Source organism: Suncus etruscus, chromosome 20, assembly GCF_024139225.1.
Source record: "Suncus etruscus isolate mSunEtr1 chromosome 20, mSunEtr1.pri.cur, whole genome shotgun sequence".
Classification (NCBI taxonomy): domain Eukaryota; kingdom Metazoa; phylum Chordata; class Mammalia; order Eulipotyphla; family Soricidae; genus Suncus; species Suncus etruscus.
The window spans coordinates 79,388-104,883 of record NC_064867.1 but is presented as its reverse complement, the minus strand read 5'-3'; the positions used below and the strand labels follow the sequence as shown (position 1 = coordinate 104,883).

The following is a 25,496-nucleotide window of genomic DNA, read 5'->3' as shown; positions in this document are numbered from 1 at the left end:
TTCAAGTTTGGTATCTATCTACAGGTACCCAAAATAATCCCTGCTGCTTTTACCTGGTGTCATCCACTCTCCAGAGTGAACACATGCCATTTTCAGAGCCCCACAGCCAAGTGTGTACAAGCACCACAATTAATACTTGTGATAGCTAGGTGAGTACCACCCCTTGCCCTATGTGATATGAGGGACAGTCTTAGCCTGAACTTGGGAAGATGAGACCTACTACTGGTTGGAGCAGAAGACAGGAAGAAGCAGGCTTGTGGAAGGGACAGATATAAAATGAATTCAATATTGAAAACAGTGAATACATGATTACTCTATTGCCATGGCTTCCAGCTTCCAATCCCTTGTTGTGGCTGGTCTATAGAAATCTCCTGCCAGTCCACAAAAAAGTTAAATACAAAGCCTGGACCATAGAGTGATACTCTTATAAATATTGATATAAAATATTTTGCTATAATGATTTTTTGCTATAATGATTTTTATCTCTACATTATTGATCCTCTAAATAATTCTCCAGCATGCACAGGTTGAGAGCCACTATCCAGGTAGCATGTAAAAAACCAATTCAGTTGACAATAAAATTTTGAGTCTGTAGGGTATAGGTTAAGCCTTGAAAATTAACTTTCCAAAATGACAAACTGGTGGTATTTGATATGTCACATTTCACACATCTCAAGCCCACAGTATCTCTGAGACACTCTCTCCTTTGAACAGAAATCTGTCTCAAAATCAAATGTGCTCTCATCCCTGGCAAACCAATGAAGCCAGACAGATGGGAAACAGGTGTGTCTTCCCCCAGGCCAGTTGAAGAATTAAAGCACAAGCAAATCAACAACAAAAAATACATCAAATTCCCCACTTGAAAATCATGGTCTGATCTTGTAACTTCCTTGATTAGCTCAGAAAACTAATCATAACATAAGTGTTTTGCTTCTCTCCTCACCTGTCGTGACAGAAAGTGAAGAGACTTGTGGACAGAATTCCTTAGATATACTGACCTCCATTTAAGACCATCCTATCTCAAAAAAGATCTGAAACCTTTGTAATCTTTCTAGAAGTCATAAAATGCCACTGCAAATCACTTCCGAAAGCAAAACCAAGCCTCATTCTGCTGAAAGCAGGAAAGGTATGTTTTACTCAAGCTCCCTTTGATAGTCCTGGAAGACTGAGGGACTAATTTTACGGTGGAGAGGATGATTTGAAGAAACTTGAGATTCATTAATTAGGACATGAAATGACTTTTCAGGGTTTTTTTCTTAAGTGTGTGCTTAAAAATAATTGCATTTTAAATGGAATTTACAAACACCTTATTTCACTTAAGCAAACCACCAAAAATTCTGCTGACATAATTGTATCAATGGGGATCAGCTGTAGTCCCAGTACATGGGAGCACACAGGTGATTGTCACAATGGATTAAAGGGGGAGGGGTCTTGGAGATGCACAGTAGTGAAAGAAATCCTCTAAATACATGCAAACATGCCAACTGTAAGCATTCACATCCTCCTTCTCCCCCCCCCTTTTTTTTGGCTATTCCTGGTGGTGCTCAGGAGTTATTCCTGGCTCTGCACTTAGAAATCGCTCCTGGCAGACTGAGAGAGCCAAATGGGATGTTGGAGATCAAACCTGGGTCTGTCCTGGGCCATTTCGTGAAAAGTAAACACCCTATCACTGTGCTATTGCTCCAACCTCCTCCTTCCTTTCTTTTTTTTTTTTTTTTTTATTTTTATGTACATTCACTTTTTTTTCTTTTTTTAATGCATAATTTTTTTTATTTAAACACCTTGATTACATACATGATTGTGTTTGGGTTTCAGTCATAAAAGGAACACCACCCATCACCAGTGCAACATTCCCATCACCCAAGTCCCAAATCTCCCTCCTCCCCACCCAACCCCCGCCTGTACCCTAAACAGGCTCTACATTTCCCTCATACATTCTCAATATTAGGACAGTTCAAAATGTAGTTATTTCTCTAACTAAACTCATCACTCTTTGTGGTGAGCTTCCTGAGGTGAGCTGGAACTTCCAGCTCTTTTCTCTTTTGTGTCTGAAAATTATTATTACAAGGGTGTCTTTCATTTTTCTTAAAACCCATAGATGAGTGAGACCATTCTGCGTTTTTCTCTCTCTCTCTGACTTATTTCACTCAGCATAATAGATTCCATGTACATCCATGTATAGGAAAATTTCATGACTTCATCTCTCCTGACAGCTGCATAATATTCCATTGTGTATATGTACCACAGTTTCTTTAGCCATTCGTCTGTTGAAGGGTATCTTGGTTGTTTCCAGAGTCTTGCTATGGTAAATAGAGCTGCAATGAATATAGGTGTAAGGAAGGGGTTTTTGTATTGTATTTTTGTGTTCCTAGGGTATATTCCTAGGAGTGGTATAGCTGGATCGTATGGGAGCTCGATTTCCAGTTTTTGGAGGAATCTCCATATCACTTTCCATAAAGGTTGAACTAGACAGCATTCCCACCAGCAGTGGATAAGAGTTCCTTTCTCTCCACATCCCCACCAACACTGTTTATTCTCATTCTTTGTGATGTGTGCCATTCTCTGGGGTGTGAGGTGGTATCACATCGTTGTTTTGATTTGCATCTCCCTGATGATTAGTGATGTGGAACATTTTTTCATGTGTCTTTTGGCCATGCGTATTTCTTCTTTGTCAAAGTGTCTGTTCATTTCTTCTCCCCATTTTTTGATGGGGTTAGATGTTTTTTTCTTGTAAAGTTCTGTCAGTGCCTTGTATATTTTGGAGATTAGCCCCTTATCTGATGGGTATTGGGTGAATAGTTTCTTCCACTCAGTGGGTGGCTCTTGTATCCTGGGCACTATTTCCTTTGAGGTGCAGAAGCTTCTCAGCTTAATATATTCCCATCTGTTAATCTCTGCTTTCACTTGCTTGGAGAGTGCAGTTTCCTCCTTGAAGATGCCTGTAATGTCCTGTAGTGATTTGCCTATGTGCTGTTCTATATATCTTATGGTTTTGGGGCTGATATCGAGGTCTTTAATCCATTTGGATTTTACCTTTGTACATGATGTTAGCTGGGGGTCTAAGTTTAATTTTTTGCAAGTGGCTATCCAATTGTGCCAACACCACTTGTTGAAGAGGCTTTCCCTGCTCCATTTAGGATTTCCTGCTCCTTTATCAAAAATTAGATGGTTGTATGTCTGGGGAACATTTTCTGAGTATTCAAGCCTATTCCACTGATCTGAGGACCTATCCTTATTCCAATACCATGCTGTTTTGATAACTGTTGCTTTGTAGTACAGTTTAAAGTTGGGAAAAGTAATTCCTCCCATATTCTTTTTCCCAATGATTGCTTTAGCTATTCGAGGGTGTTTATAGTTCCAAATGAATTTCAAGAGTGTCTGATCCACTTCTTTGAAGAATGTCATGGGTATCTTTAGAGGGATGGCATTAAATCTGTATAATGCCTTGGGGAGTATTGACATTTTGATGATGTTAATCCTGCCAATCCATGAGCAGGGTATGTGTTTCCATTTCCGTGTGTCCTCTCTTATTTCTTGGAGCAGAGTTTTATAGTTTTCTTTGTATAGGTCCTTCACATATTTAGTCAAGTTGATTCCAAGATATTTGAGTTTGTGTGGTACTATTGTGAATGGGGTTGTTTTCTTAATGTCCATTTCATCCTTATTACTATTGGTATATAGAAAGGCCATTGATTTTTGTGTGTTAATTTTGTAGCCTGCCACCTTGCTATATGAGTCTATTGTTTCTAGAAGCTTTTTGATAGAGTCTTTAGGGTTTTCTAAGTAGAGTATCATGTCATCTGCAAACAGTGAGAGCTTGACTTCTTCCTTTCCTATCTGGATTCCCTTGATATCCTTTTCTTGCCTAATCGCTATAGCAAGTACTTCCAGTGCTATGTTGAATAGGAGTGGTGAGAGAGGACAGCCTTGTCTTGTGCCAGAATTTAGAGGGAAGGCTTTCAGTTTTTCTCCATTGAGGATAATATTTGCCACTGGCTTGTGGTAGATGGCCTTCACTATATTGAGAAAGGTTCCCTCCATTCCCATCTTGCTGAGAGTTTTGATCAAGAATGGGTGTTGGACCTTATTAAATGCTTTCTCTGCATCAATTGATATGATCATGTGGTTTTTATTTTTCTTGTTATTGATGTTGTGTATTATGTTGATAGATTTACGGATGTTAAACCAGCCTTGCATTCCTGGGATGAAACCTACTTGATCGTAGTGGATGATCTTCTTAACGAGGCATTGAATCCTATTTGCCAGGATTTTGTTGAGGATCTTTGCATCTGCATTCATCAGTGATATTGGTCTGTAATTTTCTTTTTTGGTAGCGTCTCTGTCTGGTTTAGGTATCAAGGTGATGTTGGCTTCATAAAAGCTATTTGGAAGTGTTTCTGTTTGTTCAATTTCATGAAAGAGTCTTGCCAAGATTGGCAGTAGTTCCTCTTGGAAAGTTTGATAGAATTCATTAGTGAATCCATCTGGACCTGGGCTTTTGTTTTTCGGCAGACATTTGATTACTGTTTTAATTTCATCAATGGTGATGGGGGTGTTTAGATATGCTACATCCTCTTCCTTCAACCGTGGAAGATTATAAGAGTCCAAGAATTTATCCATTTCTTCCAGGTTCTCATTTTTAGTGGCGTAGAGTTTTTCAAAGTAGTTTCTGATTACCCTTTGAATCTCTGTCATATCAGTAGTGATCTCTCCTTTTTCATTCCTGATACGAGTTATCAAGTTTCTCTCTCTCTCTTTCTTTGTTAGGTTTGCCAGTGGTCTATCAATCTTGTTTATTTTTTCAAAGAACCAACTTCTGCTTTCGTTGATCTTTCGGATTGTTTTTTGAGTTTCCACTTCGTTGATTTCTGCTCTCAACTTTGTTATTTCCTTCTGTCTTCCTATTCTTGGGTCCTTTTGTTGAGCATTTTCTAGTTCTATTAGCTGTGTCATTAAGCTACTCAGGTAAGCTCCTTCTTCCTTCCTGATGTGTGCTTGCAAAGCTATAAATTTTCCTCTCAGTACTGCTTTTGCTGTGTCCCATAAGTTCTGAGAGTTTGTGTCTTTATTGTCATTTGTTTCCAGGAACCTTTTTATTTCCTCCTTGATTTCATCTCGGACCCACTGGTTATTGAGCATGAGGCTGTTTAACTTCCAGGTGTTAAAGTGTTTCTTCTGAGTCCCTTTGGAGTTCACAAATAATTTCAGAGCCTTGTGGTCAGCGAAGGTAGTCTGCAAAATTTCTATCCTCTTGATCTTATGGAGGTATGTTTTATGTGCCAGCATGTAGTCTATCCTGGAGAATGTCCCATGTACATTGGAGAAGAATGTGTATCCAGGTTTCTGGGGATGGAGTGTCCTATATATATCCACTAGGCCTCTTTCTTCCATTTCTCTCCTCAGGTCTAGTATATTCTTGTTGGGTTTCAGTCTGGTTGACCTGTCCAGTGTTGACAAAGCCGTGTTAAGGTCCCCCACAATTATTGTGTTGTTGTTGATATTATTTTTCAGATTTGTCAACAGTTGTATTAAATATTTTGCTGGCCCCTCATTCGGTGCATATATGTTTAGGAGAGTGAATTCTTCCTGCTCTACGTACCCCTTGATTAATATAAAATGTCCGTCTTTGTCCCTTACAACCTTCCTGAGTATAAAGTTTGCATTATCTGATATTAGTATGGCCACTCCAGCTTTTTTATGGGTGTTGTTTGCTTGGATAACTTTTCTCCAGCCTTTTATTTTGAGTCTATGTTTGTTCTGACTATTCAGGTGCGTTTCTTGTAGGCAGCAGAAGGTTGGATTGAGTTTTTTGATCCATTTAGCCACTCTGTGTCTCTTAACTGGTGCATTTAGTCCATTGACGTTGAGAGAAAGAATTGTCCTGGGATTTAACGCCATCTTTATTTCAAAATTTGGTGTGTCTTTTGGGTAGTCTTGTCTTAGATTAGGTCTTTCAGTTTTTCTCTTAAGACTGGTTTTGTGTCTGTGAAGTTTCTGAGCTGTTTTTTGTCTGTGAAACCATGTATTCTTCCATCAAACCGGAAAGTGAGTTTTGCTGGGTATAGTATTCTGGGTGAAGCATTCATTTCATTCAGTCTTGTCACAATATCCCACCACTGCTTTCTGGCATTGAGCGTTTCTGGTGACAGGTCTGCTGTAAATCTCAGGGAAGCTTGCTTGAACATGATTTCCCCTTTTGATCTTGCTGTTTTCAGAATTCTGTCTCTATCTGTGGGATTTGTCATTGTGACTAGGATGTGTCTTGGGGTGGTTTTTCTGGGGTCTCTTTTGGTTGGTACTCTTCGGGCATGCAGGATTTGATCACATATATTCTTTAGCTCTGGAAGTTTCTCTTTAATGATGTTCTTGACCATTGATTCTTCCTGGAAATTTTCTTCCTGGGTCTCTGGGACTCCAATGATTCTTAAGTTGTTTCTGTTGATCTTATCATAGACTTCTATTTTCATCTGTTCCCATTCTTTGACTAATTTTTCCATTGTCTGCTCATTTGCTTTAAGTTTTTTGTCCAATCTCTCCTGCTGTATGGAATTGTTATGTATCTCATCTTCCACAGCACCAAGTCTATTCTCAGCTTCTGATACCCTGTCCCAGAGCTTATCCATTTTGTCATTCACTTCGTTTACTGACTTTTTCAGTCCTGTTAGTTGACATGTTATTTCAGTTTGGAGTTTTGTCATTTCTGCCTTCATATTTTCTTGGTTCTTATTAGTGTTCTGTTCAACTCGATCCATGGTTTCTTGGAGTCTGTTGAGCACCTTCCATATTGCTAGTCTAAAGTCCTTATCTGAGAGGTTGATTAGTTGTTCAGTCATTATCTGGTCCTCAGAATTGTCATCTTCATTCTCTATGTCTGATGCTGGCCTGCGTTGTTTCCCCATTGTCACACTTGTATTGTGGGTTTTTCTACGTGTTGTGGTGGTATTTATTGTCTATATGATGTAGGCAGCACACTCCCCTGGCTCCTCCCTTTCTGGATGGGCTGACTTGCCTCTAAGGGAGGGGAGTCCTCCGTGGATGAAGCCTCACACTGGGTCAAATCTTAGGCCCGAGCATGCAACAGAGAAGACAGTCTAGAGAGAAATGTTTGCTTCTGTGATATAGCGCCGTTCTTAGTGTGATTTTTCCTTCTTGTTGCAATGGAGTTCTTTCCTTAGAAAGAGTGCACGGCCGCGTAGCGAAGCGGAGCGGCCGTGCTCCTCTGAGCCTCTTTTTGCCCCACTCGCAAGAGTTTCACGCAAGAGGACAGTAGACAGACATAGACAGGTCACACTCACAGTCTTTCACAGCTGAGCCCCACTGGGCCGGTGTACTTTCGCGGATTTTCCCCGCCTGGTGTCACACACGGGGAGCCAGCTTTTGCAAAGGTTAGCCGGTTTTTATGCTCTGAAGTCCCTCCCTGAAAATGGCGTCTGGGCGAGTGAGGTTTCTGGAGGCTCTTTTTGCCCCACTCGCAAGAGTTTCACGCAAGAGGACAGTAGACAGACATAGACAGGTCACACTCACAGTCTTTCACAGCTGAGCCCCACTGGGATTTTCCCCGCCTGGTGTCACACACAGGGAGCCAGCTTTTGCAAAGGTTAGCCGGTTTTTATGCTCTCCCTCCTTCCTTTCTTATGAATTTTTATTTATTTGGTTTGGGGCATACCTGGCAATGCTCAGGGGGGTCACTCCTGGCTCTGCATTCAGTAATCACTGATGCAAGCTTGGGGTAAGGGAGTGATATATGGGATGCTGAAGTCAACCTAGGTCAGGCATATGCAAAACAAATGCCTTAATAGCTGTATTATCTCTCTGGACCCTCTAATGGATTCTTAGAACATTCTTCTTCCTAGCCATTTATTTCTCCCCCATTTCTGTCTGAAGCTCCCATGATCATTCTAAAATGAAAATCTGCTCACATCACTTCCCAGATGAAATCATCAGTAGCTCCTTGTCTTCTGCCACAGGATCACCTCATGGGCATGCAAGCTGTGAAGTCTACATTGGAGCTCAATGCTCAGAAAGAAAGCCGAGTGCTCAGTTAGCACCTAAAGTGGTTGTCCAGACCTTTAAAGTGTTATTTGTAAAAGATTCCAGTGGAGACAGAGGTGCAGAGACAAGGGACATAATGTGCAGATCCCCACAAGAGTGAATTGTGATAAATCCAAGAGCATGAAGGTTTTGCTCACCCAAGGTATGGGAGTCTTACATGGGTAAGTCTTATCTGAGTAAGCAGGGCACTGACAGCCCTAAGGGGCTACCTTCTCCCAACTGATTCTATTGCAAGAGAATATCACAGGGTGGGTAAGGAACACTTATATCATAGTTGGTCTCTGTGAGCTACTTCCAGGTACCAGCCAATCAGCTGGACAGGAAACAGAAAGCCAAGACATGTCCCCACTTCTTGCCATCTTCCTTCATCCATGGCAGTGACTTCAGAAAATGTTGTTGGAGATATACTTATCCAAAAGTGAAAATACAACCAGTTCACTTTTCTTCCACAGCTCTGCCAAGAGCAGAATGTAGGTACTTGAATGTACTCTGCTAGAGTAATGGAAATTTCAAAACTGCATGCCTGTGCCAAATACTTGAATGTTTCTTCTTTTTTTATTATTATTTCTGGGTCATGACTGCAGTGCTCACCAGCTGCTGCTAGTCTGTCTGCTCTTGGGGACAAAACCATGTGGAATTGAGAAAGGAACTGGGCTCTGCCTCAGGTCACATCCCCAGTCTTTGCATTGGATTTACAGTTGCACATTGTTGACCAGAAGGAGGTCAACCTCTCTTCTTTGGGATAGAGAGCAGCTGCTACCTTCTCAGACTCTCTGACAACAGAAGCAATGGACAGGTGGGGCCCAGTGCTTCCCCCACCAGTTTCCCTCTCACCCTTGGACAGAGAGGGGTCTGCTTCTTCATCAGAAGGCTCCCCTCAGAGTTTGTATGCTCCCAAATCCCTGACCCCAAATCAAAAGCGACTTGAATATATATCATCAAACTCTCACCCCAAGTTTCTAATTCTCCTTGAAACCCATTATGCTCCACAGTGAGCCTGGAAGGGGATATTCCAGGTTCAAACCAGCCTGAAATTATCTTATGGACAGCTTTGTAAACCACAGTTCCTAAATTATTTTTTAATTTTTAAAGAACCACACCATGGGGCAGATTGCAGTAGAGCTACTTCAGACTGAGTCATGGGTGAATCTTAGAAACTCAGGCTAGTCTACAGCAAAAACAGAAAACTGCATAAAAATATGTAGAACATGGGGTTGAGGGGCTGAAGCTATTACACAGGTAGGGCATTTGTCTTGCTTGAAGACTACCTGGATTTGATCCCCGGCATCCTAAATGGTCCCCAGAGCCTGCCAGGAGTGATTTCTGAGTGCAGAGCCAAGAGTCCCCTGAACACTGCCAGGAGAGCCCCCCCAAAAAGTAAAAAGAAAATAAAGAAGCATGAGATTGTGGTGGGGGTTGTTTGTTGTCAGCAATAAAACAACTAGCTCTAGATTTCTGTTTCCTCCAAGGGTTCCTGAGCTTGTTTCCAAGAAAGATGAGAATTTTCTAGCAGCAAAGATAAAGAAACCTCAAGAGCTGTTCCATAGGGAGAGAAGTCAGGGGAGGCATGTGACAGGGGAGAGTATGGCTCTGGGCCCCATTCATTCAAGAGGCATGGTGGCTGGCTGTCCTACAGAGGAATGTTGGGGACAAGCTAAGGGGACACAGGGATCAGGGCAAGTTTTTCCTAGAACAGAAGATTCTGTGCAAGGAGCACTGATTCAGCAGAGTGGTTAGAAAGACCAGAAAAATAAACAAAGTAACTCTCTTTAAAACCCAGCTGAGAGGCCTGAGTGCAGGTTTGATCCTCAGCATCCCATATGGGTCCTTGAGCCTGCCAGGAGTGATTCCTGAGTGCAGATCTCAAGTAAACCCAGAGCATTGCCAGGTATGGTCCAAAAACAAACAAAAATTTTAATAAAATTAAATATAACCCAATTGAACGGCATCACAGTTTGAAACTGAGAGTCAGCTCCAAGCAAAAGGTCAGCCCAGGAAGCTGCTTTTCCTCATAGGAATCTGCCAAATCTGAGAGGTTGAGAAGCTGCATGGGGACAAGGCAGAACCTTGCAAAGAAAGGGCCCAGAAAATTCTCAGGTTGTGGAAAGGGCTCCATTGCAGCTGAAATAGAGGAAGGAATAAGCCAGGTTCTCCCAGGAAGTCCAACCATCTCTGTCTCACAGGGATTGCTCCAAAACCCAAGTCCCAGCTACCCTGCTTCTCTAACAGCTTAAAACCAGAGACATCTCTGAGAAAATAGTGTCACCCCCTCTTTGGATTCTTTTCTGTCTTCTCAGCATGCAATGGAAACAAAAGACCAAGCAAAGAAGGAAAGAAGAGTTGGTACAGAGGAAACCAGAGACCATGAGGTAACTAGCCATGCTCCTAAGCAAAAGTGCTTGATATGTTCAGGAAACTACCAAGACAGATCCTGAATGTGGAGGGAAAGGAACTCTCATTCACTGCTGGTGGGAATGTCGTCTAGTCCAGCCCTTATGGAAAACAATATGGAGATTCCTCCAAAAACTGGGAATTGAGCTCCCATATGATCTAGTTATACCACTCTGAGGGATATACCATAGGAACACAAAAATCTAATACAAAAATCCCTTCCTTACACCTACATGCATCGCAGCACTTTTTACAATAGCCAGACTCTGGAAACAACCAAGATGCCCTTCAACAGATGAATGGCTAGCAGGGGTATCAAACTCAATTTACCTGGGGGCCGCAGGAGTCAAAGTCGAGGTGAGGCAGGGCCGCATAAGGGATTTCGCTTACCGAATATTCGCAATAAAAAATTGCATTAGTAAGAAAAAAATCGCAAAATATCGCATTAAACATTTCATACCCCGAACAGAACTGCTCGGTGTATGCGAATGTTTAATGCGATTTTTTTCTTACTAATGCGATTTTTATTGCGATTAATCACAAATACTGCTATATTTGAAGGCCGGATGCACGCCACAAAATGTTGTAGGAAGGGCCACAAACGGCCCGCGGGCCTCGAGTTTGAGACCCCTGGGCTAAAGAAACTGTGGTATATATGCACAATGGAATATTATGCAGCCACCAGGAACGATGAAGTCATGAAATTTTCCTATACATGGATGTGCATAGAATCTATTATGCTGAGTGAAATCAGTTAGAGGGAGAGAGAGACACACAGAATAATCTCACTCATCTATGGGCTTTAAGAAAAATTAAAGACATTGAAATAATTCCTGAGATGAGGGCCGGTAGGACCAGATCAAGATATGGAGCTCACCACAAAGAGTGGTGAATACAGTTAGAGAAACAACTACTCTGAGAACTATCATAACAATGTCAGTTTGTGAGGGATGTTGAAAGTCTTTCTTGATTTCTCGAATACTGGTGGGGGTGGGGGAGGGAAGAGATAGGGGCATTGGTGATGGGAAGGTTGCATGGGTAAAGGGGATGTTCTTGTTATGACTGAAACCCAACTACAATTATGTTTGTAATCACTGTGTTTAAATAAAGAAATTATTTAATTAAAAATAAAGACAGATCCTGAGTATTTTAAAAAGAGACAAAGATTGTATGAAAGACAACCAAATGGCAATAATTCTAGAGCAGGAAAATATTACATTAGCAAATACTAATGGTTACACTTAATAATAGCAAGACAAATCTGAAATGATTTTTTGTTGTTGTTGTTTTGGGGCCATACTTGGTGATGCTCAGGGGTTACCCCTGACTCTGCACTCAAAAATCACTCGTGGAGATGTTCAAGGGATCATATGGGATGCAAGGAATTAAACCTGAGTTGGCAGTATGCAAGGCCAGCACCCTCTCTGCTATACTATAGCTCTAGCTCTAAAGTGTTTTTTTTTTTAAATAGAACTTAAGACAACATGGTCTATATAGAGAAAAAAATTAAAGAATTTAAAAATTACAAAGGGTCTAGAGTACCGAACAAGTGCCTGTGAGGGATTCTAAGATCAATTCCTGGGACAACACCAAGCTACAAAGAAGCATCTTTAATCTTTTTTATATATAAATGTAATTTCCATTGAAGCCAGACTGTATTGTCCCACTAAAGATTCAGGGGTGCAGCTTTACAAAACATATGTACAGAATACTTCAAGTCCTATTCCGTGTTTCATGTGGTTGATGCCTTTAATTTAGATCTTCCTTCTTTCCTTCCAACAGCTGTTAAAAATATTTTCTCCAACAGGTAGTACAGGTTCTGTCTGCTACATAGATTGAAGCAGGTCACACAATTCTAGATACCTTTGAGGGGGAAGGATGGCCCATTTTTTGCATGCTTAGAGATAAATAAGAACAAGACATGGGAGCAAAGAGTGGTCAGATGTGTCACAGAGTCCTCTGGGAGACCAAATAGAGGCCTATATCCTTAATAATTCTGAAAGAAAAAAAATACCTTCCAATAAGGTCTTGAACGCAATAACGAAGGAGCCCAGGGAGGTGGCTCAGAGGTGAAGCCTGTCTCCTAGGTGAATTTATTTCCCACAGTGTTTTTTCAATACTATAACCTGCTGGAACCAGGCACCCCAACTCTCCATTCTCCCAGCCTGCAGAACAAAAAGAAGGGATATCTGAAGAGATGAGGAGGCTTCCAGGATGGGTAGCGACCTCTGGCCTATGCTGCCCTGGCTGACTCTACTGAATATGACTTCATCAGGGAAGTCTGCCAGAATCCCAATTTCTTCCTCTCCATGGCTTTGGGATATGGGACCCCTTCTACTCTTTGAACCCCCTCTGACAGCAATTGCTCACAGCCCAGTTATCAGATATCTGACAGTGATCCTTCCGCTGCCCTCAGGAAAGAGCCTGGGCTTGGTATCTAGGACCAGTCTCTGAAAATCCTGTACCTATTTATTCAAGAGATGCTCAACCACTTCCCTTAAGACTCAATACACTGGGTCAGATTGATAGTACAGTGGGAAGGGCACCTCCCTGGCATGTCATATGGTCCCCCTATGCCTACTAGGAATGATCCCTGAGTGCAGCGCCAGGAGTAAGCCCTGAGCACAGTGAGATATTAACTCACCATTAACACCCCCCCCCCCAAAAAAAAGCATACATTCTGAAGCCCTTCTAATCTGCTCATACATTCTGCAGGCCCCTAATCTGTTCATTATAGCTCATCCAAGAGCACCATCTCCCCTCTTGTCCCACTCCATAGCTCCATAATAGGGGGACTCTGGCTTCCCAGAAAGCAATTGAGAGAGCCTCTGCCTTCTCTCTCAGTGGGAAGAAATGTGTTATCTTGAGTCACAATATGCCAGAGGCATTACAACAAGTGACTGCTTCTTGGAAATGTCTTGGGGTTCCTAGAACCTAGAAGTCCAGTGTGCAGCCCACAGGACAAAGACTGTCTGAGCAAGACTCAATGCCCAAGCTGAGGGACAGTACAGGATCAGGGAAGGTATTCTAGATGCCAACCTGTGGAAGGTTATGCACTTTCTAGGCAATAGGTCAGATGTTTCTGCCCATTTCTCAGTAGTTCCTGAACCTTAGAAGAATGGAAAGATGAGGTTTCCTAATATATAGGACTTCCCTCTCATCTTCCAACAGGCTATCTGATGCCTTCAGCGACTCTATTTGCACCCTTGAAGTAACAAAGGTGAAACAAACTTAGCTGGTCTTCAGGAGGTCAAGGTGACCTGAAGATAAATGATGTGTAAACAAACAAGTAAATGAGATTATAAAATAAAACCCCAGAGTTGTGAGATCACCCCCCCCTCCAATGTACCATATCTCTAACCCCCAGGCGAACAGTCTGAAGAAGCAGAGTAGTAGCAAAAGACTAATAAAACCAAGCCAATCAGGAAAGATCCCTGAAGCTAGTCTCCCCCCCCCCCCCCACCTCTCTTCCTCAGCCCAAAGCCAAAACTGCTCTTTCTTTATTAAACCAATACCCAGTGGGGGAAGGTTGAGTAATCCATATCAAAAGAATAGATTTAAGGAAGGAAGAAGTTGGGGACTGCCTTTGCTTTGGGTTAATTGGGTGTCGTCTTACAGTGATGAGCCAAAAGTTTTCCAGACTAGGATATTGTCCTAAATGCTCCTCTGGCTCACCTCCTTTCATGAGTTCCCAGCACTTGTTGGAAACTTCATCACTTGGCACTGTAGTTAAATTAGTGGATCTCCCTCCCTTAAATCCAGAGGCAGGCACATGATCCAGCTGGGTCAGTGAGAGGTTTGTTTTCCCTAGTCATTGCAGTTGGTGACAGATCAGCTGAAGACCTCATCAGAACCCTCTAAATTAATCCTGGCATATTTGATGCAACAGCCCTGAAAAAAAGGCAAAGTGCTCAAAGTACTCTTCCTCTTTCTCACAGTGTGACTCTGAGTCTGCAGGAAGTCCTGTAGGCCTCAAAGAGAGTAGAGGAAGTGAGGATGAACATGATGGTGTGCTTGAGTCCCAAATGATGAGTTCTACTTCTCCATTCATCCATCCATTCATCTGAATTTTTCTTCCACTCTCCCTTCCAGTTTCCAATCTTCCATCCATCCCTCCATTCATCTATCTACCCATCTGTTCATCTCTCCATCAATTCATTCTTCCTTTTTCATTTTGTCCAACCATCCATCTAGCCTACTATCCATCCTTCCATTCTATCTACACATCCATTCATCTATTCATATATCCATCCCTCCCTTTTCCTTCCATTCATCCAGCTATTCTTCCTTCCACCCATCCCTCCTTTCATCTTTTTTCTTTCCCTCCTTCATTCTATCGTTTCACTCATCTATCCACCCATCCATTCATCTCTTCATCAATTCATCTTTTCTTTTCCCTTTGTCCTCCTACCCACCCAGATAATCACCTATCCATTCATTTATCTATGAATGGGTCACCTCTGTGCCCAGATGTTCTAGGATTTTATTACATCTCTACCTTTAAGCACCTATAACTCTGGGGCCAGAGAGATAGCATCAGGGTAGGGCGTTTGCCTTTCATGAAGAAGGTTGGTGGTTAGAATCCCGGCATCCCATATGGTCCCCTGAGCCTGCCAGGAGCGATTTCTGAGCATAGAGCCAGGAGTAATCCCTGAGCGCTGCCCGGTGTGACCCCCTAAAAAACAAGAAACAAACAAACAAAAAAGAGTCTATAACTCCTTCCAAATAAACCAATATGTGAACCTTCTACTTTCAGGCTTTATTTGAATGGAAGAAGGAGAGATCATTAGAGAAAGAAGACAGAGGGGAGGCTAGTGGATTTTACTCACTTCTTTCTTTTTTCTTCTTCCTTCTTTCCTTTCTTTCTTTCTTCCTACCTTCCTTCCTTCCTTCCTTCCTTCCTTCCTTCCTTCCTTCCTTCCTTCCTTCCTTCCTTCCTTCCTTTCTTTCTTTTCTTTCCTTTCTTTTTTTTTTTTTGTTTTTGGGCCACATCCAGTGATGCTCAGGGGTTACTCCTGGCTATGCACTCAGAAATCACTTCTGGCTTGGGGGGATCATATGGGATACCAGGGGATTGAACCACAGTTCGTCCTAGGCTAGCACGCACAAGACAGACACCTTACCACTTACACCACCGCTCTGGCCTCTCACTTGTTTTTTGATGAGCAGCAGAGATTAAGGGACATTTGAGCAAAGGGCTTCCTTCATGCTCCATGTCTGTCTTAGTAAGATCCCTGGATGCTGCACAAAGGCATCACAGAAGGTGGCATCACAGAAGGTGTAGGTTAAGGACAGTAAGGAGCCACTAAATCATGTAAACTAGAGATGTAACCATGGCTTAGAACAGAGCAGTAGTGATGGGGCAAGGGGACCAGAGTCAGTGAATTCTTATCAGAGGACCTCCTGTTGGTGTTTATCATTTGCAACTTACAGAGGCATCTCTCATCTGCCATCTTCTACCTAATTAAGAAGCTAGAATTGTGGAGTGCATGACCACTTTATGTACCCAAAGAGCAAAGAGCTGCTAATTAATCTATGCCACAATTCTTTCTCATTACTTAAATAAGCTTTCTTAGCCCCATGATATATCAGTTTAGTATAAACAGGCCCTACGGCACATCAGCAATGAAACCACAACATCACACAAGCACCACCTGAACCAGCAGCTACCACCGAGGACATTACAATGTCAGCGATGCTAAAGCATGAAATGTGTGTGCCTTAGAATCAACAACATGCATGAACATGTACGTACAAGTCCAAGTTTAGTGAGATGGCCAGCACATGCATTAGATGGTAAAATATGTCGCTGCCTTCTAAGAGAACTGAAAGATACAAATGCATGTTGCAAATCAGTTCTATGAAGCTGGGTCAGGCTGATTTCTAACAATCTTCCCTATGTCCACAGCACACTGGGTCAGATCTTCAAGACTAAATCTTAAACCCACCATTATAGCATGTTCCTCCTAAGAACCATGACCATCAGTCTGTGCATCCACATCTATTCCAAACACTGCACAAAGTCTCTACCACCAGGTGCTCCCCAGTCAAGTTTATCGCAAATGAGTCTGAGTGTTCTCGAAGATGTCTGACTTGACATCAAAGCCACCACAAGTGCAAATATGGAAAAGAAGGTATCACATGAACGGGCTCTCCAAGCACTCCCAGGCAGCAGAGACCAAGTCAGTAGGAAGGGATACAGCAGAGATTTCAGCCAAGTTGCCAAAGGCAGATGACTCAGGCTCCTAGGCTCAAGACTATCTCCAGGTGACCCAGGAACACAACTTTAGGGAATGATTAATTCTGCCAACCCTGTCGGACAGCAAAGATCAACTTTTATACCCCCAGTGCATTCAGGGGACTGAGAACATTCCCCCCAGCTGATGACCAGGAAAGAATTGGTTCCAGGCTGATGACCAGAGAGCCTTAATTCCATTCCAAAAATGCTTATATAGGACAAGAGGGACTGGGATACATGCAGGGTACAAGACATAAAAGATGCATAGAGCAAATGATGTGCCAAGGAGAAGAAAAGCATGAACACTGGGACTTAGGAAACAACATGTGTTGATAGGTGATCTATCCTTGAACCAGAGCTTTCTGTGAGGGAGGAAGGATGTCCCAGAATCAAGCTCTTTAGTAACCACTGATCATGGAGGATGGTGCCCTCTTTTTGCTGTCCTTCCCCAAGGAGGATTCCTGAAACGGATGCTCTACTAGGATCCCCAGAACATTAGCTCCACCTGACTCTGTCTGCCAGGCAATTTAGAAACAGCATCATGGATGAGACTCAACTCTTATTTGATGGTTTTAGGAATCTGAGTATTTCCAGAGTAAAATAAGTTTTGTTGTTCATTTATTTAGGCCAAGAAGATTCTTTTAAATTCTAAGCTGCATTCAAAGTTACCTGATGCAATATTCTAGAGAAATTGCACTTCTACTTTTATAGTTATCACACTAGGTCTACTCAGGTTTCACTCTTGGCTCTAGACTCAGGGCTCACTACTGGCCATGCTCAGGGACATGATGCAGTGCTGGGGATGGAACCTGGATTGGGTACATACAAGCTCTTTAACCAGGTTCTTTCTCTCTCTTCTCCTCTCTTCTCCTCTCTTCTCTTCTCTTCTCTTCTCTTCTCTTCTCTTCTCTTCTCTTCTCTTCTCTTCTCTTCTCTTCTCTTCTCTTCTCTTCTCTTCTCTTCTCTTCTCTTCTCTTCTCCTCTCCTCTCCTCTCCTCTCCTCTCTTCTCTTCTCTCCTCTTCTCTTCTCTCTCCTCTCTCTCTTTCTCTCTCTCTCCCGCCCACCCCTTGAATGGCTGTTGAGCTCTTGAAGCAACCTAACATGAATCTAACTGGTTATGAGGTAGTTATATTCATCTCCTAATGTGAACACTCGTCAAACACTTTAATAGTTCGCTTTGGAAACAGAATTTATCACAACTGGGAGTCCAAAAAGTGTTCAGCCCAGGGACCAGAGTGATAACACAGTGGGGAGGGTATTTGTCTTGTACGTAGCTAGCCTAGATTAGATCATTGGCATCCTAAATTGTCTTCCAAGCCTGCCAGAAGTGATTCCCAAGTGCAGAACCAGAAGTATCCCCTGAGTATAGCTGGATGTGGCCAAAAATATTAGTTCAGTCTAGTTACTCCAATACATTCACTTCTTCTATCTCATTTCAAGTATCATTTAAAAGAGGAGGAAAATGCATAAAATAGCCAAGCAATTTATTTATAAAGCTGGAAACTGAAAGAACCCAACCCCAATTTGCCTCACACAAAAAAAAAATAAAAAAAATAAGATTATTTAAGTAAATGATGGTAGTTCCATTGGATGAGGTATTGAGTGTCTTAAAGACACTGCAGCCACAAGAAACAGTGAAATTATGTTGGCGGAGAAAGAGCAGAGACCATTTTATGTGGGAGGTATATGGGTAAGGACATCGAAGAGGTAAAAGAAAAAAAGCTTGAATGCAATGCTGGCCTGAATTTGGAACAGAAGCTTATTGTGTTTTCATGCCCAGAATATGCATATGTTTTGTTTCCCAGAATGTGACTGCTCAGAGAGCACTTTCTGGAGATAGTATCTGAAAGGATTGTTGTCTGAGTGAGGCCAAGGCTGACAGTTGGGAGCCTTGTTACTGCTATGACTATGGCCATATGGTCCTGTACATGTCAGGGAACCAAACTTTCCCACTGGCCTACAGAGGTAGCCCTCAGCATAGCACAAGGTGCTAGATTCAGGAGTCCCCACCAACACTCTATGGGTCCCAGCTCATCCCCTCAAGATCCCTAGCTCCTATGGTTCCCTCTCCAGTGAAATTCAGGCTGAGAACTCCCAGTGAAATGGGTAAGTTGTTCCTCAAGACTTTGGTGAGTTAGGGTTCTGTTTAATATTATCTGGATGCAAGTTAAATTTTTGCCAGGGCAATATAGATGGTCACGGAACAATTATGCCCTAACAAATGCTCAGCTCTGGTTCAATTCTTCCATGCCTGACTTGTTCTGGCTGCACAAATGTTCACATCTTCAGCTGCCTGCCTGCCGAATGAATAAGGCTTGAGAAAACACGGACAATCATAGGACCATGATATTTACACTTTACCACTTCGCTTTAAGTATTCCCTACCCTTTCTTTCTCCCCAATCCCTCCTGGCAGCTCCAACCATTTCTGCAAGACTCAGCCAATGAGGAAATCTCCCTGTTTTAGAGATACCCATTCTCCCCCACCCCCATTCAACCCCATTCCAGTGCACCACAGCCCCCTACATTCACTCCCTCTAATGCAGATTTTCCCTGAGCTGCTGAAAGTTAGGCCTTTGCCTTCAGTTCTTTTTGGGCTCCTGGCATCCAGCATGGGGATGGTGAGTACAGAAAAGCTGGTCCATAAATGCCATTCACTAAAGGTAGCAACAATGACCCCAGTTGCACAGGGAAATCACTGGAAAACACATTGGCTAAAGAAGTTGAGTTAATGTTTCACTGGGCTGCAATTAGTAGAAATGTGGGTCGTCTAACTTTGTCATGGCCCAGAGACCCCATATAAGCACTCAGCTGACTAGGAAGTGCTGGAGCAATAGCACAGTGGGAAGGGGGCTTGCTTCGCACATGGCACATCAAGGTTCAATCTCCGATATCTCACATGGTCCCCTGAGCACTACCAGGAGTGATTCCTAAGAGCAAAGCCAGTGGTAACTCCTAAACACTGCCAGATGTGGTCTTCAAACAAAAGAGCAGGTGCCAAGGACATGAGGCCCGAACTATCACTGTGTTCACTATCTTTGGGTTCTTTTGGTTTGGTGGTGGTTTGGTTCGAGGTCACACAGGGCCACGCTCAGCCCTTGCTCCTGGCTCTGCTCAGGGATCACTCCTGGTGGGGCTGATCACATCTATGCCAGGGGTTAAACTGGGGCTGGCCACATGAAAGGCCAGCGCTACAAGCCCCACGCCATCTCTCCAGCCCCTGTACACAGTGGCCTTTACAAGGGGTGTTGGGTGGGGGGAGTTGACTTCACGATGTGGCCAGCACCCCGCGCCATCTACACCCAGCTCTCTGCGGATACCTTGCTGAAAAGCCAGGATCCAGAGAGAACAGACCAGTCTCAAAGCCAGCCATGCCTCTCCGGAATCTGGACCTCAACCGTTCCTTGCTGCAGTTCCAAACAGGGACGAGTGAGTGGGCACATATCTTTGGCCATGGGGAGGACTAAGGGGAGGACAGTGTCAGCTCTTCTTTGGGGGTGGGGTGGGGGCACTGGGGACCAAAGACCTGACCTGCAGGGGCGCAGGTGACAGCTGCACATAGCAGGTTTAGTCACATGCCCATTATGATTAAGGGTCAACCACACATGTGTGCTCCAGGGTGGCCCCGTGCTGCCCATTTCTGCCTGGCAGAACAGGTGTGGCCCTGATTCTATGACGGGAAACCCCTCCTTTCAGGAAGGTTCGGCCAACAGCCCGGGAAGTGGAGTTTCAGGGAGCGAAACCACAGCGCTCTGCTCTTTCTACCTGAAGAAGAACAAAGACCCCCAGTTCCATGGATCCTCAGATGGGGCGTGCAGGCCCAGCAGCGGACAGGAGGCAGCTGAGGGAGGATCAGGCTCCTCTGGAGGAGGAGTGGCAGGAAACAGAAAGTTTCCCTGGGCTGTCCTGGGAATCTGCGGGACGTGGCACACCGTGGCCAGAGCCCACCCGCGCGTTGCACGCCCACACCCACACTGACACCCTGCCCGGCCTCCTGGGCATCCCGCACCGCCCCACCGGGTGCCAGCCAGTTGGAGGTTCGGGTGCCAGGGGTGGTGGCGAGAGCGCTTACCTTCCTCGTTCTCGTCGAACACGGGGGGCCTGTGGGAGTGGCTCCCACCCATATTCCGCCCGCTGCAGCCGCCGCTACCTGCCCATGCCGGAGGAGGGAAGGAGGATGCGGGATGCGGGATGCGGGGCGCGCGCCCAGCTGCAGGGGCAGAGTCCGCCGCGCCCCTGAACCAGGGAGCTCCACGCACAGCCCCACCGGCTGTAGCGGGGTGCAGGAGGAGGAGGAGGAGGAGGAGGATCAGGGAAGGCGGAGAGCGCAGGGGGGGTGCGCGAGGGGCGCGCGGGCTTTTCCGGGGGTACGCCTGCGGTACTCCAGCCCCCACCCCCACCCGCGGCCAGCAACGCGCTTCGCAAGAACCTAATCTCATCCGAGACGCCCGAGCTGGGAAAAAGCCTCAGATGGTCCACGCCTGAAAGTGGGGTTTGCGGGAAGGGCAATGCATCCCAGTTGCAAGGGGATGCCCCGTGCCCACCCCCACAAGCCACGCCTCCTCTCTATGCTTGCTTCTCCCTTCTGCTGTGTCTATAGTAAAACCGTTCTCATCCTAACATAGAGAATTTTATAAGCAATATAGACCTGATTAAATTTATCTTTACCTGGAATACTCAGCATCATTTTTTTTTTTTCCTTTTTCTTCTCTCCTTGTCTTTGAACACCATAGTGGTTTGTAACAGAAAGGATTGCTTTCCTTCAGGACTTCCCCTAGTCACTATGAATACCTGCTAACTGATCTCCACTTCCAAAAGGTTTGGCCAGGATAGCACTGGGCTGTTGCATTTTCCTAGGCATAAGTTCTGTACATCCATCTGGCAGTGTCCTCTTCTCCAACTGCATCCTGATTTCCACACCTCGCCCTTTCTTTCAACCATGCAAGCGGGGAAACTAAGGCAGGGTGATGGAGGTGCCTGTTCGCAAGTGGGTCAGCTAGTCCGTGGGCGCGCTAGTGGGGAGAACTGGGGGTGCAGGATATGCCCCGTGGGGAAGGGAGTTGGGGCACGCATGCAGGCGTGTGCAGGAGCCCCCCCCCCCCCCGCGCTTTGGGAGCCCTAAGATGCGGGTTGTTATATCTGGTCACAGCCTGCCATCTGCTGGACACACAAAGCTGCTCTGTCTGCGTGTTTTTGGGGGGGGGTCTTCACCTAGCCCTCCTCACCCCCCCCTCAGATTTCTAGCTGTCTTTGCAGGCAACTCTTTGCTTCATTCAGAAAAATAAGTAAATCAAGCATCAGAAGGAACCTGGAAAAGATGTAGCAGCCACACGTGCAATACCACCAGCTCAGTTCCAGACCTTGGGGTCACTTAGGGCAAGCAGCTCAGACTCTGGTTCTGGCTCCTTAAATGGAGAAGTTTGGAGCAAGAGATAAGGGGCACATGGAGCATAAATGGGAGCCCCATCCTTCAGGACCTCCTCCCACCAATCCTCAATGACATGTCAACAGAGGCAGAGGAGATATAGGGACAAGGACACCTGACCATAGTTTTCCTTCTAGTGTTTAAAAAGAACTCTGTGATTGTAAAATTTTGTTTCATTTCAGGAGCAGGGATTGGTTTAAGCCATCTCTCTCCCTTGTATGAAATGAAGGCTAAAGGAGGGAGCAGGGAGGGAACTTGAATTCTCCCATAGGCCTTAGCAAATGCAGAAATAGAGTAAGTAGGTATGAGTGAGCAGCTGAGAAGAATAACTGTCTGGGATTGCCAGAGGCCATGAAACTATTGTAAATAAGCAGGTGTTTTGTGGAGATTGAGGATAAGAGGGTGAGAGAACAAGCTGGGCCTCCAGGGCCTCACTGAGCTGCTGTTCTGGCTGCAGAAGCATTTGGTGCATCTAAAGAAAAGAAGGTGGAGCTGAAAGATCAGCTCAACAAATTTGAATATAGTCTTCCTTAGTTCATGGAGACCAAAGTGACAGGAGAGTGGCAACATATAGACCTATTTCAGGACCTAGAGAGAGATTCCCAGGTGCCCAAACTCTGAGCCTCACACCATCTCTCTGTAGGACAATATACTTCTGTCAGAATCAGGGGCCTGTTCAGAAAGAACCCACCTGGTACAAGGTAAGGAAAAGCAGTGGGTTGTACCTGACTATCTAGAGGGCCAGCTATGGGCAGGTTGCAGAGCAACGTTCAGGACTCAGTACGGCACCTATCAGATGCATTCAAGAAGATAAAACCTTGTTTTATGCTGGTTGATGACAGTGACTGTAAAGAAGGAAGCTGATTGGCCAGACACCCTGACACCAAAGAGGCTGAGGTGAGTCTGACACTCCTCAGTTGCCCCAGGGACACAACACCATATTTTAATTCATATTTATTTTTATTTGCTTCACTTAAGCACCATCATCACAAAATTGTTCATTGTTGGGATTAAGTCATAGAGTGTACACCACCCTTCACCAGTGCATCATTCCAATCACCTTTACAGATGTCTCCTGATGGTGCCTTTTATCTTGATTTTCCAGCCCCTGACTTCCTCAGAGTATAGTCATTGGGGGAGCAAACAGGTAGACTGAGTTCTGCTGTTTGTTGCCCTGATCCTAATGCAGCCAATCTATGTATGATTCCCTAGACCTCATCTAGTGTTCAAATCCCCAGCAGGAGAGATTCCTATGCACAGTCAGCCCTGAGAACACACAGGTGTGACCCTCAAACAAATATACAAACAAAAAGATGAGAAAAAGAATATTTTCTAGAAGTTCTAGTCCAAGCAATACAGCAAGAAAAATAATTAAAATATTGTCTATTGAATAGAAAATAGTAGAAGTACTTGCAGGTAAAATATAGATATAGAAATATAACTGAAATATAGAAAATTCTACCAAATTCATTTTACACACAATTAAATTTAAAACATCTCTCCAGCCCCACATAAAAAGCTCTTAACATGTTTATTTGTTAATTCTGGACCTTTAACTGTTCAGTAAAATCGGTCTGTGCTATTATAAGTTAAAAATCTGAGTTAAGCTGCTAACCAATAAGATTCTGTTGCTACTTGACTCAACACCACAACCCCATCACAGCCAACCCTTGAACTTAAAACCCAAAAGGGAGTGTGTCCTTCCTTCCTTCTGATAGATCCACAGCTCACCTTAGCCTACAATTGTCTTACCCACAATTAGAATTCTGCACCTCGGCCTTAGTCAACACAGAGAGAGCAGGAAGAAAGAACCAGTGACTGGGCAGAGGTGGGCAGATACTCAATTCTAGCTGGAGCATAAAGCTGCTGGTTCCAAGATATAGGGACAGACTATAGTCCAGGCCAATCTACCCAATTGCCTCCTCCAGGCCAGCTGAGCCCTCCCTGCTTCACCAAAGCTTAAAACTTCAATGGTCCTTTACATGCTTCTAAGTTTGCTCCACTATATCCTCCCTCGAACCCCTGGAGCCAGAGACCTGCAATGAATCACAGAAAGAAGATCCTCTGTGGTTGACCCTGGCAGTTGCAGAGGCAGATGTGAGGAACTGAGGAAGATGAGCACTCGGGGTGCCTGGTGGGATTAGGAGGTAGAGAAAGGTGGAGACTGTGCTTAGGAGCCATCCTGGCTCTGCAAAGTTGCCTGTGGTCAGGGCTGGCCCCTCCTTATGCCCCTTCAGACTCTTACAGACACCCCAAAGAGAGGCAGAGAAACCCTAAAGTGGCTAAACAGGTGAGTCCTACCTGGCATTGAGCTGGGAAGTGTCCTGGACCAGGCTAGAGATGTGTGTGATCGCGGGCACCCTGCCCACACACTGCCCATTGTCAGCAGAGGGTTGGGATAAGCTGGCTTGTACCTGTAGCAGCCTGTAGGGTTCTAGAGATGGGGCTAACAGAGTGGAGTTAGGGTACATTAGTACAAGCTTAGAAGTTAAAGTTCATGGCTACTACTTTCAAGCCCATGCTTGTCTCTTAAACACATACTTCTGGTTTTTTCTTTGAATCTGAGATTCCCATGTTCTCTCTTGAACATGGTTTTCTCTCTTTCTGTCCCCTAAGAAAGTTTCTTTTAATAGAAACAATCTTTTTACAGGGAGAAAGAAGAAAGAAAAAGAAGAAAGAAAAAGGAAAGAAAGAAAGAAAGAAAGAAAGAAAGAAAGAAAGAAAGAAGGAAAGAAAGAAAGAAAGAAAGAAAGAAAGAAAGAAAGAAAGAAAGAAAGAAAGAAAGAAAGAAAGAAAGAAAGAAAGAAAGAAAGAAAGAAAGAAAGAAAGAAAGAAAGAAAGAAAGAAAGGAAAAAGGAGGGAAGGAAGAACAGAGAGAGGGAGGAAAAGCAGAAAGAAAAGAAGGACAAAATGGAAGGAAAGAAGTGAAGAAGGAAGGAAAAAGGATTTTACTGAAGCAAACCTAGAAAGTTTATTTTTAAAAGGGCTGGGGTTAGGGTTAGGGTTAGGGTTAGGGTTAGGGTCAGGGTCAGGGTCAGGTTTTAGACACCCTGTCTTAATGTTAGAAGTTTTTCTTTACATTTCTCTGTGATGCACTTATGCAAACAACTGCTCTTTTCTTATTGCTTAGTTTTTCCCTTAATAACTATAGAAAATATTACTTACTTTTTTACATGATTAATGTTTGTTTAATACAAATGGGGAAATTGTTATATATGAAAATATTTTGCTCCAAAGTCTGACTGAAGGTAGGGGTGGATCAATCCACCACTCTTTGACCCCTCCCTGCAGACTGTTTTTGAGGGCCACACCTGAAGCTGCTTTGTGATCCCTGGGTCCATCTGGGAGGAGCACAGAAAGCTGAACAGGGGAAAAAATAAAAGCGCACAC

The 25,496-nt window shown here is 44.0% G+C and overlaps 1 protein-coding gene across 1 annotated transcript in view; it reads right to left on the bottom strand.

Annotated features, from left to right (window-relative positions):
- The window catches only part of STK32B (serine/threonine kinase 32B), a 250,860-nt gene extending 229,898 nt beyond the window's left edge, over positions 1–20,962 (bottom strand). The window contains exon 1 of the mRNA XM_049766428.1: positions 20,754–20,962. Within this exon, the coding sequence (XP_049622385.1) occupies positions 20,754–20,805 (52 nt within the window). The 5' untranslated portion in view covers positions 20,806–20,962. The remainder of the gene's footprint in view (positions 1–20,753) is intronic.
- Between the last annotated feature and the right edge of the window lie 4,534 nt (positions 20,963–25,496).